The sequence below is a fragment of the Sinocyclocheilus anshuiensis genome, unplaced genomic scaffold (genome assembly GCF_001515605.1).
Source record: "Sinocyclocheilus anshuiensis isolate Anshui unplaced genomic scaffold, SAMN03320099.WGS_v1.1 scaffold544, whole genome shotgun sequence".
In the NCBI taxonomy this organism is placed as follows: Eukaryota; Metazoa; Chordata; class Actinopteri; order Cypriniformes; family Cyprinidae; genus Sinocyclocheilus; species Sinocyclocheilus anshuiensis.
In genome coordinates this window covers 1604193-1618842 of record NW_015555763.1, presented here as the reverse complement: position 1 = coordinate 1618842, position 14650 = coordinate 1604193, and the positions used below count along the sequence as shown (strand labels likewise).

The 14650-nt window shown below is 38.7% G+C and overlaps 1 protein-coding gene across 1 annotated transcript in view; it reads right to left on the bottom strand.

Annotated features, from left to right (window-relative positions):
• Nucleotides 1-14650, bottom strand: part of LOC107674032 (disintegrin and metalloproteinase domain-containing protein 12-like) — a 117362-nt gene that overhangs the window by 66415 nt on the left and 36297 nt on the right. Inside the window, exons 4-6 of the mRNA XM_016467891.1 lie at nucleotides 6350-6428; nucleotides 3366-3442; nucleotides 630-816 (exon numbers count right to left, since the gene is read on the bottom strand). Of these exons, the coding sequence (XP_016323377.1) occupies nucleotides 630-816; nucleotides 3366-3442; nucleotides 6350-6428 (343 nt within the window). The remainder of the gene's footprint in view (nucleotides 1-629; nucleotides 817-3365; nucleotides 3443-6349; nucleotides 6429-14650) is intronic.

Here is a 14650-nt window from a genome sequence, read left to right as displayed (position 1 = left end):
TATATATATTTTTTTTTTTTTTTTTTTTACGATACTTACCTAGGTTTCCTTTAAAAAAATTAGGGCAAGAGACTCAAATCCTTCCCATTTTAACACGTTCAGATCTTTATAACTTTGACTAGCAGTTCTGCAGTCACCATGGTGACAATATCAGGAGTCTTCATCTCCTTTTGATTTATTCTCCTCGAATGGACGATGAAATTATCTATAATCTTTAGATGTGTCTGAAAATATCAGTGCCAGCATTGATACAGATCTGTAATCACTTTTATTATATAGATACCATCAGTTTGCCATTATGTTGAATTATAACAGCATCCTCTATCTACTGCTATCCATTTGAATCAATACAATGGGATCTTATTTAGACAGCTATGTTGTGATAAGATCTTCAATGTCAAGACTGCTATGTTGGGATCTTCTGTTAACCTTTGATGTCTCGCCGAGCTCTCTAATCTTGTTTTAGCATGCATGGGAAGTGAGGGCAACCACAATCCCCTCATCTGCATTAACAAAGACATCACATGCTAAATGTTAATTTTTCCTCAGGAAAAAAAGTGACACTCTCCAAACAAAACACTGTTATAACAGCTGCTACATTGACAGTTGCTGACAGACCGCATTCATACCCTTGTGCTGAATGATTGTGGCGGTCCTCCAGTGCTCATATGGCTGACAGTCGATATGTTGTTTCCGTGTCCACAGGTCCCGGAGGGGAAGTGTAGGTGATGTCCTTCATAAATCACATGGGTGTCATTTGCTGGCTCAAAAGCTGGCTCCACCATCAGTGTTTTATTTTCAAGTAAGATAAACCCTCTGTGGATTGAATTCAGATTTAAACTATTTTAAAAAGTGTTTTTTTTTCCCCTACTGAAGCAAAACAGACAAACACATATTACTAAGGTAACGGCCAACTTCTTTTGTGCTATACTTGCTAAGAAAAGCATCACAATTACTATTGCTCAAACTTAGCAGTGAAGTGTTAAAGTTTGATGCGTAACCTGTCTTGTAACGTTTGTGATATTGATAAGAATTATATCTCAAATTGTGCGGCTTGTAGAGAAGGGCTTTTTAAATTGATAAGTGTCTGGAGTCATGAAACAAAATTAATTTTAATTGCCAATTTCTTCTTATTTTCTAAATTAATAATACAGTTAAGAATATTTTGTTTTGCCAAAACATTTCTTAATAATGTTCTTATCTTTTTCCTTAAGATTGTTCTAAAAACAAAACTTTTTTTAGATTGTTCTAAAGATAAGAATTTCTGAAATTCTGAATTCCTGAAAAAAATTTTCTCAAAAATCATAAACATCCGTTTAAAATGATGATAAATTTCAACTTGTCTTAAATGCACAAAGGTAAGATGTTTAATCAATTTATTGAGTTGTTTAGAAATTGTGCACGATGTGCACAAGTACCCTGAAGTGACAGCAATTATCGATAATGTAAACAATGATCAGTCATGATTATGTATGAGAAGACTTTTTGCTGCAAAAATTAGTTAATTAGGGAATCCCATTCACAGGACGCATTCACTCTAGCACTTGAGCACACATTGAGAGAGGACTAAAGAAAAAAACAGAGTGCAAATGAATGCATCAGGCCACTCCATCTTGAGATATAGGTACTAAAACATGGCTGATTAAAAAACGTGACCCCAGAGACTTAGAGATTTGGAGGTGGGCTCATTTGACTTGTACCAGTAAGCAACTACCAGGCAATGCCCTTGTAACCACCCAGAACACCACAGAAACGGCATACAGAAGCCATTTCTTGGCAACCACCCACAATTCCATAGCTTTGTGTTGTAATGTAAACATGGACAAGCATCACTTACATTTCTTCAGAAAAAAATGCAATTAAGCTGTATGGTATAACTTGCAGGTAATTGTCTTGAGGTGCAGGACACCTTATGCTCTAAGTATGTAGTGTGAGCAAAAAGGATGATGTAAACGGGAGAAATTAATGGGAGAAATCATGAAGTCTGCATTCTGGCTAAATGCTGCAGTGACATAGCTAAAAAATATTAACTCTGAGATCAGATAATCTCATTCTAATTTAATTATATTTTTATCAGTACAATATCATTTTAAAACTAAAGGCAGATGACCCTCCACCATCTAATAAACTCTATAGTCAATAAATCCAGTTCTAATAAATCCATTTGTTTGTCTTTGTCCCATTGGAAAATGGGTGGATATGGATTTTTCTGCAGAATGACACTGGACTGTATAAAATTTTATTTCTCCACCCAGTTATATGACCAATAACCCATTACTCACCAGAGAGCGATATGACTGTGTTTCAAATGTGTAAATTTACATTTGTGACAAAACTGATATCCTTAATGCCATGGGTGAAAAAATAAATTTGGAAAGATTTTGTTGAGAGATAATTTAATATGAAGGGTGTATGTATAAGAGCCACTGCTGCAGAATTAGGTTGCGAGATGAAGAGTGAGTTTTCACTTTGCAATATGATAACAAGATAAAACAGATGAAAATCTGGAGCTATACTGATAGTTCAAAATAATGCTTGCAGAAGGAATGATCATTTAAATTATATCTGATGATACCCCCATTGCAATTTATAACCAAGCTGCTAATATGAAACCGGAAAGTACTGAGCAGAGACAGTTCAACAGGTTTGCAATCTGATCTACAGTACTGCATATTTTAGCATCGGCAGATGTAAAAAGTTTCCATCTCACACCCCCACGCCAGTGAGGATAAAAAGCCACGATCACATTTATCTCGGCCTTGATTCACAGTAACCTTCTGTGTTCAGAAGTGGCCTTAATATCTGCCTACCTGAAAGTCTCCAGGCTTGTGATAATGAAGATAAAGTAAAGACTTTCAGTAGAAGTGTTTTGTAATTACACACAGGAGACCTGGGGTTTGCTTCAATCATAGCTCTGAGTTCATCTTTACCAATTCTGTCGTAAAAGTTGTGCTTCTACAACAAATTTACTGTAGCCATATGCTCCTTCTAATTATATTTAACAACATCGCTGAAGTCTTCATGACATGTTAAATGCTTTCAGTCACACAATGTACCACTTATCTTCAAGACAATGAAGCATGGGATGATACTAAAGTTTTTATTGATGTTTAATCTCACGGATTTATAGGCTCTAAATGAACCTTCACATAGGAAGAGTTGTGAAGTCCACTGGAAACAATATCAAGGCAATAAATGTTTGACAACTTAAGGTCTATAATAGCTTTCCACACTAAAGCACACATGCTTTAAACTACTTTTTTAAGGAGTTTTAATGACTTTGAAAATTGTAACTCAATACGGTTGAAATTACTGCCTATACACAATGGGATACAGGAACATTATGGAGGTGATACTGTGCTTACCTGATACCAGTGCATGTACTGAGGCTGACATCAGAGTGTGTGTATCCTTGGACTTCACCGTGGTAATAGCAATTCATCTGTGTGAAGAAAAGGAAAAATCTTTTCAAGTTTAAAACATAAGTACCAAATTTTTTAATTGTACTCTTTATATGTTGGTTTCTTATGGTTTTGGAAAACTTTTACCATTTGCATGAAAAGTTACTTTTTCCAGTAAAAATATGTTTTTAGAAATATTATAAATGATTAATTAATAAATATTGTTTTTTTTGGAGAGCCACACCATATGACAGTTTACAACTTGCACTGACCGTGCGTGTCCTGTCATAAAAAGGTCAAATGATCAGATATTTTAAGAGACTTATTGATCTCGACACAGTCATGAGGGTCTGTGGTGGTCCTCTCTATAATCATTTCCTGTTTTATGCTATTTGCTCTTATGTATCTTTCTGCATGTTGGCCAATGCATGACTATGATGCTGGACTAACATTTTTCAAATATTAATAAGCAGTGAAGCAGTTTAAAAATAAAATAAGTAATAAAAGATTATGCCAAACCACTTAATAAGGTTTTCTTTTCTAGATATTTTAATGATGTTTTAGCACTACAGTATTAGAACAGATAACTTGACATTTTTTACTTTATGCAAAAAATGAATGAATGAATGAATAAAATAAAAAAATAAATGAAAATGATTTTTAATACAGAAAATGTGTTCAACATAAAAGTCATTGTATGTTTGAATTGCATTTTTTATGTATTTTTGAATAAATGAATCCGGACAAATAAAACATTATGTCACTGACACAACAGCCAGATGTTCAACAAGAAAACTTTGGCCAAGAATTTTGGCCAACAGATCAAGCTAAAGTGGGGGTTATTTCCGAAATCAATTAACCATAAAATTGGATCATTTACTAACTGGAAATGGAAATGAGATCCTGTTCAGGTGCAAGATATGGTATTAAGGGATCATGTAGCAAAGTGCCACTTAGCAAAAGTCATCTTTGCCGATGAAAACCACACTTTGAGGTGCCAGTAAGAGTAGTGTCTGGCTGCTGGTCTATTTTACAAGGAAACTATTCTCCCCTGTTATGGCTGGCACAAACCCCCAAAGACCTTTCATGTGGAAATACAGGCTGGACATCTAATTGCCATCACTCACATGAATGTTCACACACGCACACGCACACGCACGCACACGCACACACACACACACACACACACACACACACACACACGCAGGCAGACAAAACCGTTAAAAAACACACCACTCTGTCAAAAGCAATCAACGCTTGATGGCAAAAATCCTTCACATCAAAACTCAGCTGTCTGAGGGAATTTTTGTGGCTACCATTTCCACATCTTTAAGTTTTAACAGACCAAGAATAGCAAAGAATGTACCAGAAACAGCCATAGATGTAGGATAACTAGAGCTAAAAATGATGACTGACTAGCTAATGGCCCTGTTAAATAATACACTAGGCCACCAAAGTGAAGTCTCAGACTTATATTAGTAAAAGCAGGCAATTTTTCTTTCATAATGTCCTGATTTTAAGGATCAGCATAAAAAAAAACTAGGCTGCTTTTTCTATGTGTCTGCCTTGGATGACAGTTCACACATGTATCTGCTGAGAAATTAGCTTTTTGGACTGTTTAAGTGGGAAAACAATGTTGAAGGATAAAATCGTAATTTCAATATAATATTCGAAAAACCAGTTCTTAGAAATAAACAATAAATAATTTTTATAATCTAACTGCCACCTTTTGATTCAAAGAATTGATTCTAAAGCAATTTCTCATTGTTATTCTTTTTTTTTTCTACAATCCTTATCAGTTCTATTTTTTCGCATATGATTTTCCATTTTAAAACTATTTTAAGTCTGTTTTTTTCATTGTCCAAATTAGATTGTCAATCAAATAACTGTTTTATCATCACTCACACCAAAGCCTTGTCAAGCTGTTTTACCTATTTTTGATTAATTAATCTTATACAACGGCTCAATTTTTTTAGACCTTTTCAGCTTTGAATACAAAAGATGTTCATGGCTATTTGGACAGGCTTAAATGATTATAAATAAGAGCTAAATATACTCAGCAGGAATATTTAAGAATATTGTCAAGCCTACACATGTGTGATTGGGAATGGGGGGATGGCAACATGTTGTCAAAGCTGTTAGTTGCGGTTCTTATCACTAGTCTAATTATAAAAGTACAAAAGAGCCAGCAGACAATTCAAATAAGGCCTGACAATAATGTCAACATGCTGTCCTTGTGTCAACATCACATCACAGCAAAGATTAATCAGCTCTGGGAAGAAGGCCAGTGCTAGTGCACTAGCCAGCGCAGTTTAACTTTTGAAGATTTTTAAGCATTATATTTGACAACAATATAAGAATAGTTCACTCAAAATGAAAATTCACTGTTTCATCCACATGTCCTTCATAAACCTATACAAATTATTTCTTCCTTGGAAGAAAAATTAGTTTATAGCTGAATGTCCAAGCTGACATTCAATACAATGAATTATCAAAGGTTAAGCAAAAATGACTTCAATTTCAGCCTGTTCCTCTTGTAAAGCTATTGTAATATTCCTAAATTCTTAAAATATACAGTGTTCGAGTGTTTTGTACCACTAGCGGGACGTTTTTTTTTTTTTGTTGGTTTACTGTCTATGAGGGTTTTGACAGCCTTTACTCCCTGTCCACTTTTAATGTATAGAAAAGGACAGCTTGGACTTTTGACTAAACATCTCCTTTTTTGCTCCACAGAACAAAGAAAGTCATACAAGTATGGAAGAGTGAGTAAATGATGACAAAATGTTCATTTCTGGTTGAACCCAGAAAATTAGATGCAGATGTATTACAAGTTGGTCTGATTTCCTCTTACAGTATTTGAAATGGGCCAACAATTAATATGCAGTTCATTACCTCACTGGAATGTGTGTATACCAAAAGACAAATGTATGTGAGACTGTTTAACGTACCGTAGAGTTGTGAGTGCTCATAACAGTTTGTCCATCTTCCCTGTAATGCATCTCAGTGTAATGGCTGGCAAAGAGGCCGCTAGAAGAAAACACACACACACACATGCACAAATCTATTTAGCATTGCATCAGCATCTTCTACGACCCATCAAAAAAATCTAAATTTTTAAAGGAGAATATTTATAAGTTTATGGTTTAATAGTCAGTAAAATGAATTTCTAAAACATAATATCAAAAAGCTATTTTAAACACACTTAGAGCACTGTTACATTTCACTACCAAAAGCTCACTAAATGTATCTTGTTTATCATCCCAAATTTACAGAACAGATTATGGAAGTGTGTCAGACAGTAGAAAGTAAACTAGCTTTTTAAAAATGCTCATAAGTAGGAAAAGTAGGGCATCATATGTGTTGTGATCATAGGAAATGATCAACCGGTCTACCAGATCAAATGATGGCCCACCTAAACATATGGGCATAAATGCAATGGGATCCAAAAGTCCACTAAAGAAAATGCTTCTAATTAGCATTTTTCTCAGTTTAATACACTTTTTCCAAAAATTTTATTCACTATTTTCCAAAATCCTAAAGCTCTCTGTTTATTTCCAGGTTTAAATATTATTTTGAATTCCACTGTACATGAAAACACTTTTCCAGTTGGAATGCTGGTTGAGTTTATGTGCATGTGTGAACAAAACAGCTCACAGAAACGCTTGCAAGCATTGAGTGTGTGCTGGTATGTCAGAGTGATATTTGACATGATGAAATCCAAATGTAATCGCATGAACAACATAAGCAGATCCTCTTCAAAGGCTAGTATTTATGTGTATGTGTGTGTGTGTGTGTGTGTGTCAGACTCTGTTCCATGTTTTGTGTGTGTCCTGCTCCCCATGTGCCTTCCCATGCCCTTATTTGGTTAGTTTCCTGTTCCTCCCCTGATTAGTTAAGTTAATTTGTCCCAGGTGTTTCCCTTGATGTTTCACTGCTCCCAGGTGTGTCTCGTCATCCACTCCTCCTGTGTGTATAAAAAGTGTTCCCAGTCCCAAGTTCTCGGTCCGCTGTTAAACGTCTTCCTGAGTTCGTCTCCCTTGGTTCCTGAAAATAAAGTCTTGGTAAAGTATTCTCCAGCGTCTCCTCGTTCCTCGTGTGTGCATCGTGACAGTGTCTGTGTGTGTGCGTTTTTTTTGTGAATTATGAGGACACAAATTTGTATAATGACATGGGTGTGACATAGGTATTACAACGAGAAGGTGCCCCCATATTTCAAAAGGCTTATAAATCATTCAAAATGAGTTTTTTTTGAAAATCTAAAAATGCAGACAGTTTCCTGTGAGGGGTAGTTTTAGGTGTAGGGTTGGTGTAGTAGGGCAATAGAAAATACGGTTTGTACAGTATGAAAACCATTACGCCTATGGAATATCCCCACAATTCACAAAAACAAACCTGTGTGTGCGCGCAGTGTTCTATATTCTGAAATCCTTTTAGAGTGTTTTGTTATAACCTTAATGTAAGCTAAATTTAAATCAGCTATCCTAATTTAAAATATGAAAAGAATAAAACTCTAGAGACCAGGAGCAGAGCCAAAAATCCGGGTACTGCTCTGGAGGCCCACTGTCCCGTGTCTGTCCTGAGGGACCTCCAGAGTGCCCACCCCCCCTCCCCAGTGGATGTTATATGGCGTGAGGTCACGCCTTCCGGAGGGGGGCGTTATGTCAGACTCTGTTCCATGTTTTGTGTGTGTCCTGCTCCCCATTTGCCTTCCCATGCCCTTATTTGGTTAGTTTCCTGTTCCTCCCGATTAGTTAAGTTCATTTGTCCCAGGTGTTTCCCTTGATGTTTCATTGCTCCCAGGTGTGTCTCGTCATCCCCTCCTCCTGTGTGTATAAAAAGTGTTCCCAGTCCCAAGTTCTCGGTCCGCTGTTAAACGTCTTCCTGAGTTCGTCTCCCTTGGTTCCTGAAAATAAAGACTTGGTAAAGTATTCTCCAGCGTCTCCTCGTTCCTCGTGTGTGCATCGTGACAGTGTCTGTGTGTGTGCGTTTTTTTTGTGAATTATGAGGACACAAATTTGTATAATGACATGGGTGTGACATAGGTATTACAACGAGAAGGTGCCCCCATATTTCAAAAGGCTTATAAATCATTCAAAATGAGTTTTTTTTGAAAATCTAAAAATGCAGACAGTTTCCTGTGAGGGGTAGTTTTAGGTGTAGGGTTGGTGTAGTAGGTCAATAGAAAATACGGTTTGTACAGTATGAAAACCATTACGCCTATGGAATATCCCCACAATTCACAAAAACAAACCTGTGTGTGCGCGCAGTGTTCTATATTCTGAAATCCTTTTAGAGTGTTTTGTTATAACCTTAATGTAAGCTAAATTTAAATCAGCTATCCTAATTTAAAATATGAAAAGAATAAAACTCTAGAGACCAGGAGCAGAGCCAAAAATCACACCATGGAATTCATTTTTAAAGTGCTGCTGCGTCATGTTGCGAATAAATTTCTCTTTCGAATGTTTGTATGTCAGAAATAGAGCGGGGGCCTGTACCATGAGGCCGGATTAACTGGCTAGCCAGGTAAGATATAGTTTAGTTTGCATCAATCCGGGGTTTTAGGTACCATGAAAGCGGCTTGGCTTTTAGCAGCGTTCATTGCCATATTAACTTACACTCCACAGCTAACCTACTCCAGGGCAGGTTATGTTCTGGGTAAGAGATCTCAAATTGGACCAATCAGATGTGAGCAAAGTGACACATGCCTGACACAAAAAAAGCCACTCCCCCAGTTTCTCTTCCTCCAAATGAAAGGTCACTATATAGTAAAAAAAATAAAAAATAAAAAAAATAAAAGATTAACAACAAAATTGTCTGGCTTTAATGATAATTACTTAGGATTATTTTATAAGTGGATCCAACAGTAATGTCTCAGCACATAAGTGTGAGTAAACGTGCTTTTACCACTATTGCATTGTCTGTTCCAGACCGTTTGATATAAACTGAGTATTTATACGTTTTTAAACCAAATGACCCATGTTGTTTTCAAAGTACATCACAGCAGCGTCCATCTGTTATTTTAATAAGCGAAACTGTTAGCCAATCATAGCAGTAGTCGTTTACTTGTGAGTCTTGAATGCGTCCCGCCTATAAAAACAGACTGTTCTGCAGATGTAACGGAAGAGGTCTGACGCAACAGGTTAGTATACTGTATATAAAACAGGTTTATTTGGTTCAGAACTCAGGTGAGAGGGATCGTTGTGATTGGGTGGTGGCGGAACCTGGCCGATCTGTTACAGTATCCCCCCCTCCACGGCCCGCTCCTGAGGGCAGAAACCCCCGACGTCATGGGGGTGTTGTTGGCCCCTGGATGGCCAGTGCCTCGGGAGGAGTGAGCAGAGTGAATCAGGGGGGCGTTGTGTTCGTGGTACGTACTGGCATCCTGGAGGACAGCCCGGCAGATTGTTGGGAGCCGTGTTTGAGGCCACTGAATGGGGAATTCCCTTCTGTTCAGGAAGCGACAGTGAATAGATTTTTCCCCGAGGCACTGGCTCACCCGGAATGAGATCGATGGCGCAGTCCCATGGCCAGTGTGGTGGTAAGCGGGATGCCTGTTTCTGGCAAAACACGTCTCTAAAGGGGGCATAGCAGGCTGGAATGTCTATGGATTGCTTCTCGATGGGACTCTCAATGGAGGTTGAATTCACGGGAAGGGCCTCTGGGCGTTTCTTAGATGGTGATGGAGTCCCGGGGAAGCAGTCTGGGAAGCAATCCTTGCCCCACTTCAGGACTTCTCCCGTCTTCCAGGACAGAATGGGATTGTGCTTTACCAACCACGGGCGCCCTAAGATGATGTCCGCCGTAGATCCCTCCAGAACCAGAAGATGAATGTCCTCAGAGTGAAGTAGGCCCAGACGAAGAGTGATGGGTCCCATGCGATAGCGGACATGTCTACAGCATAGTGGTGTTCCAGTTATCGACTGGACTTGGTAAACGGTTTCAGTGGCGGTAGCTTGTAACTTGAGCTAGCGGCAGAGGTCCCGGGATATGAAGTTTCCCGCTGACCCGGAGTCGATAAGAGCCGATACTGAAATAGAAACATCAGAGGCAGTAAGCATTACACAGGTAGTGAGGGGCTCCATCTTAATGATATCAGGCTGAATCACACTCACCACAGGACGTGGAGGGCGAAGGGGGCATGCCAAGATCATATGCCCTTGAGCTCCACAGTATAAACAGAGACCCCGGGTCAGCCTTCTCTGCCGCTCAGCGGAAGATAACCGTTGCTTCTCCACAATCATGGGTTCTGGTGCTGGTTCTGGAGGGTAACTGGGCTCTGGTCGGCGGAGGCAGGAGGTTGTGGCGTGGACTGGTATTGCTGCTAGACAGGACTGCATGCGGCTCGAGCATCGGATGGATAGCTGAATTAATTTTTCCAATCCAAATGAATCATCATATGCAGCGAGCTGTGACCAAAGCTGGGGCTCCAGTCCCTGTCTGTAGGTAGTCAGCAGCGATCTCTCATTCCATCCACTTGCTGCTGCGAGAGTTCTGAACTTCAGCGAGTATTCGGCAATTGACATGGTACCCTGTTGTAAATGATAGAGTTGCTCTCCCACAGCGGTATCTCCGTCGGTCCTTCCAAACACCTCGCAAAAATGCCCCAGGAAGTTCTGCAGATTTTGAATGATGGGGCTGGCCTGACTCTACGTGTATACGACACCGGACAATGAGGGTGTCTGAGGTGTATGCTTTTATGCAGGTTGGTTAATGAGGTGCATGATTAGTGACAGGTGCTGGTGCTCAGAACTCAGGTGAAAGGGATCGTTGTGATTGGGTGGTGGCAGAGCCTGGCCGATCTGTTACAGCAGAGAGGTTCAAATAGAAAATAACCTATTGTGGGGACTAGCGATGATGGTAGGCGAAGAAGTGCTGGTTGTGATGGAGGACGTGATGGGTGGTAATGGCAGCGGTGCCAATGGATTGCGTAGCACTCGTCGTAGTGAGTCTACAAGCTCCTGGAATGGATCGGGGTGACTCATCTAAAAATGCCAGAGAGCATTTTGTTTGTGTGTGTGTGTGTGTGTGAAGTAGATCTTGACTCAGTGTCTTGAGAACATTGAGCTTCTCTAATCCTCTACTGACAAGAAGATATGTTTCTTGAGCAGCAAATCAGCATATTAGAGTGATTTCTGAAGGATCATGTGACACTGAAGATGAATGAAAATTCAGCTACAGAAAGTTCAGCTTCACCATCAAAGGAATAAATTAAATGTTTAAATATATTAAATATAACAGTTATTTTAAATTGTAATAATATTTCACAATATTAATGTTTAACAATGTGTTTAATGCATACTTAATGCAGACTTTATATTATAAATATTACATAAATATATTATATAATATATACACTATATAAATCACATTCTGCCACAGATCTATAATGGGTGTAATTAGTACTGACCAGCTCTTGCATACACAGCATGTTTATTTATTTCCTTAGAGTTTAGAAATCAAACACTCATTAAAAGACCACCTCAGGTAGCTTTATTTTAGAAGCTAATTCATTCTAAGTAAAGTAAATAAATGAAGTAATATGTAATATAAAATGCCTCTATCTATAATTAGTCTGTATATATATGCACTCTGCAGTCAACGGTGCCCATTATGACTGAAATCTGTAACCATCGATCCCTGAAATTTCACAGCCTGCTGAGTTCCATTATATGTAGATAACAATCTAATTACAGGTTTGTTCGCAGATTCCGGTTAATCGTGATAAATGCACGTTCATTAGACACTGCAGAGAAAAAAGATTAAACTGCACTCTTTCTTTTCTTTCAGTTTTCCAGGTTACAGTGACCTTTGACAGAAAAAAAGACAACAGGCTTTGTTTGTGATGGCAGAACAATGACAAAATGATGGATGTAAAATATGGGGCCTAAAGCAAAAAAACTGTAATACATAATACATTATTTACTGTGATACATAATAATTGTGCCATATTTCGTCATAATTTGTGTCAAGTAAATACCACAGTACAGAGATGATACCAGATGGTGGTACTGTTACTTGCTTTGATATATACCATATTATGAATGCCATGATATTGCCATGGTACATCCCCATGGTACAAAAATATGCAGTATTATCATGGCACATATTGGAAAAGACATTTACATTTTGTCCAAAAATCATTGCATTGCCACTATTGGTGCCATCTCCAAATAACCATAATACAATTTTTAGTACTTTTAAGTTACTGAAGCTCAGACTGGAGATCAGCGAGACCTGACACAACAGAGTGCAGCGCGGGACAACACTTGATGGGCGAGTGTGGGCAGGCAGACACTCGTGTGTGTGCGGGATGCGGGAGAATAAAATGATTTGTGGGACTCCCGCAAAATAGAAATATCTAAACATAAAACATCTAATAACAAATAAATTGTTATTCATCTATTGCACAAAAGCAACAACAACAACTAATATAAAATAAAAATTATTAACAGGTGCAAGCATAAGTGCAGTTTCTACTTATCACACCTGTTTGCAGCGTTGAGCAATGCAACCAATCACAGACATATCTACTGATTTCTGGAATGCAATGGCCAATCAGAGGTGTTTAAGTTAGAATCCACTCACCGCTCAAAACTGAGTTCTTGTGCTGTGCTGAAATTTGTGTGCTCACGTATCCTCTCATTATAACACATGTGTTAGTGTAGACATTATGAAAGATTCATTGTGCATATATTCCTTGTGTTTTAACAGAGCTTTGTGAGATTGTGATGAACTGAGATGTCCGCATTTTAGTGGATTTTGGATTTTAGTGATCCAAACCATGCACACAGCAGCCCATGAATGTTGGGGGTGGGAGCAGGACAAGGTAACATATATTTCTGCGGGAGCGGGCGGGTGCGGGACACAATCCTGCGGGAACGGGACTGAAAAATCTGTCCTGCTCAGGTTTCTAGGTCAGACTTCCTACTTTTCACTTTTTTTCATATCCTTATATTCTATTAGTCTGTTAAATGACTTCATATCTGACTAATACGGTTTTAACAGTCAGGGGGAAAAATGAGCTCTGAAACGTTTAAGCGGAAGTGTGAAGTCTCACTGGAGGAGAGAGACAGTGCAAGAGGTCTTGAACATTATTTGGCCCCTTTAATTAGACAGTTCATTGCTCTGCTGGAAATTAAAAGTGCCCATTACTGCGCTTTCTGTCACTAGCAGGCTCTAAAATGGACACACAAGTGACAACTGCAGCAGAGACTGAAATACTGTGAATGGAGACACATTTTTTAAAAGCACTTTTTTAAACTTGATGCAGCATCTTAAAAACATGACGCACGTGGTGTCAGATGCTGAAAAAGCAGCGAGACCTGATTCTCTTTCGCCTTTTCTCTCCATCTCTCTATTTTGAGGTGGTAATCTTGTTTATTTTATTTCTCTCTCTTTCTCTCTCTCTTTCTCTCTCTCTCTCTCTCTGTCTCTCTCATCTTCTCTCTGGGTTGAAGCGTGTTACCAAAGCAGACACCAACCACACACACACACACACACACACACACCCACACACAAACACATATTAGAAAACATGACTGGTCTGAAGACCTAATTCCATTTCCACACATTGCTGTGTCTCCAACTGATTTAGCTTAGATTCATAACACAAAATTCACATAATGGGATGAGATGGGGGATGGTTGAGGATGAAGCACAAGCTAAAATTCTCCAGGCTAAAGAAATATTTTTCTATATTCTTACTGTCTGGGTGCAGTATGACTGCAAGAGTCAATGTCTGCGAGAGTCAAGGCTCTACAGTACATCATTAAACACTAGCTTATATTTAAAACAAACACATACAGACACACACGAGAACATAAGATAGAAGAATGTTTTTTTTTTTTAAAGTTACCACATTAACATGTTTAACGTTATTGTTTAAGTGAAAATAACATTTAGCGTGCATTTCCAAGGAAAAAGTAAGAGCTATCTCTATTTATTATGGTGAGCACTAGCAGAGCATTTAGAAGGTGTGTGCATCCGTGTCATCGCTATTTGACATCAGATGACACACACGATCTATGTGTTGTTTGTTTGGGCAAAGAGCACGCACGCGATGCCTCCGAGGGGGCAATCGGCACGCACTGCGAGTGTTTTTTCCAGGGGGAAAAAGCTCCGCTCTCGTTTGTCTCTTTTTTCGAGGAAAGAGGGGCAGCCGTCTGCTTCCCGCGATTTGAATGCTTTGAATGCTTATATCTTCTAAATGCGAATTTTGTCACTGTTTTGGAGCACACTGCCTTATTAAG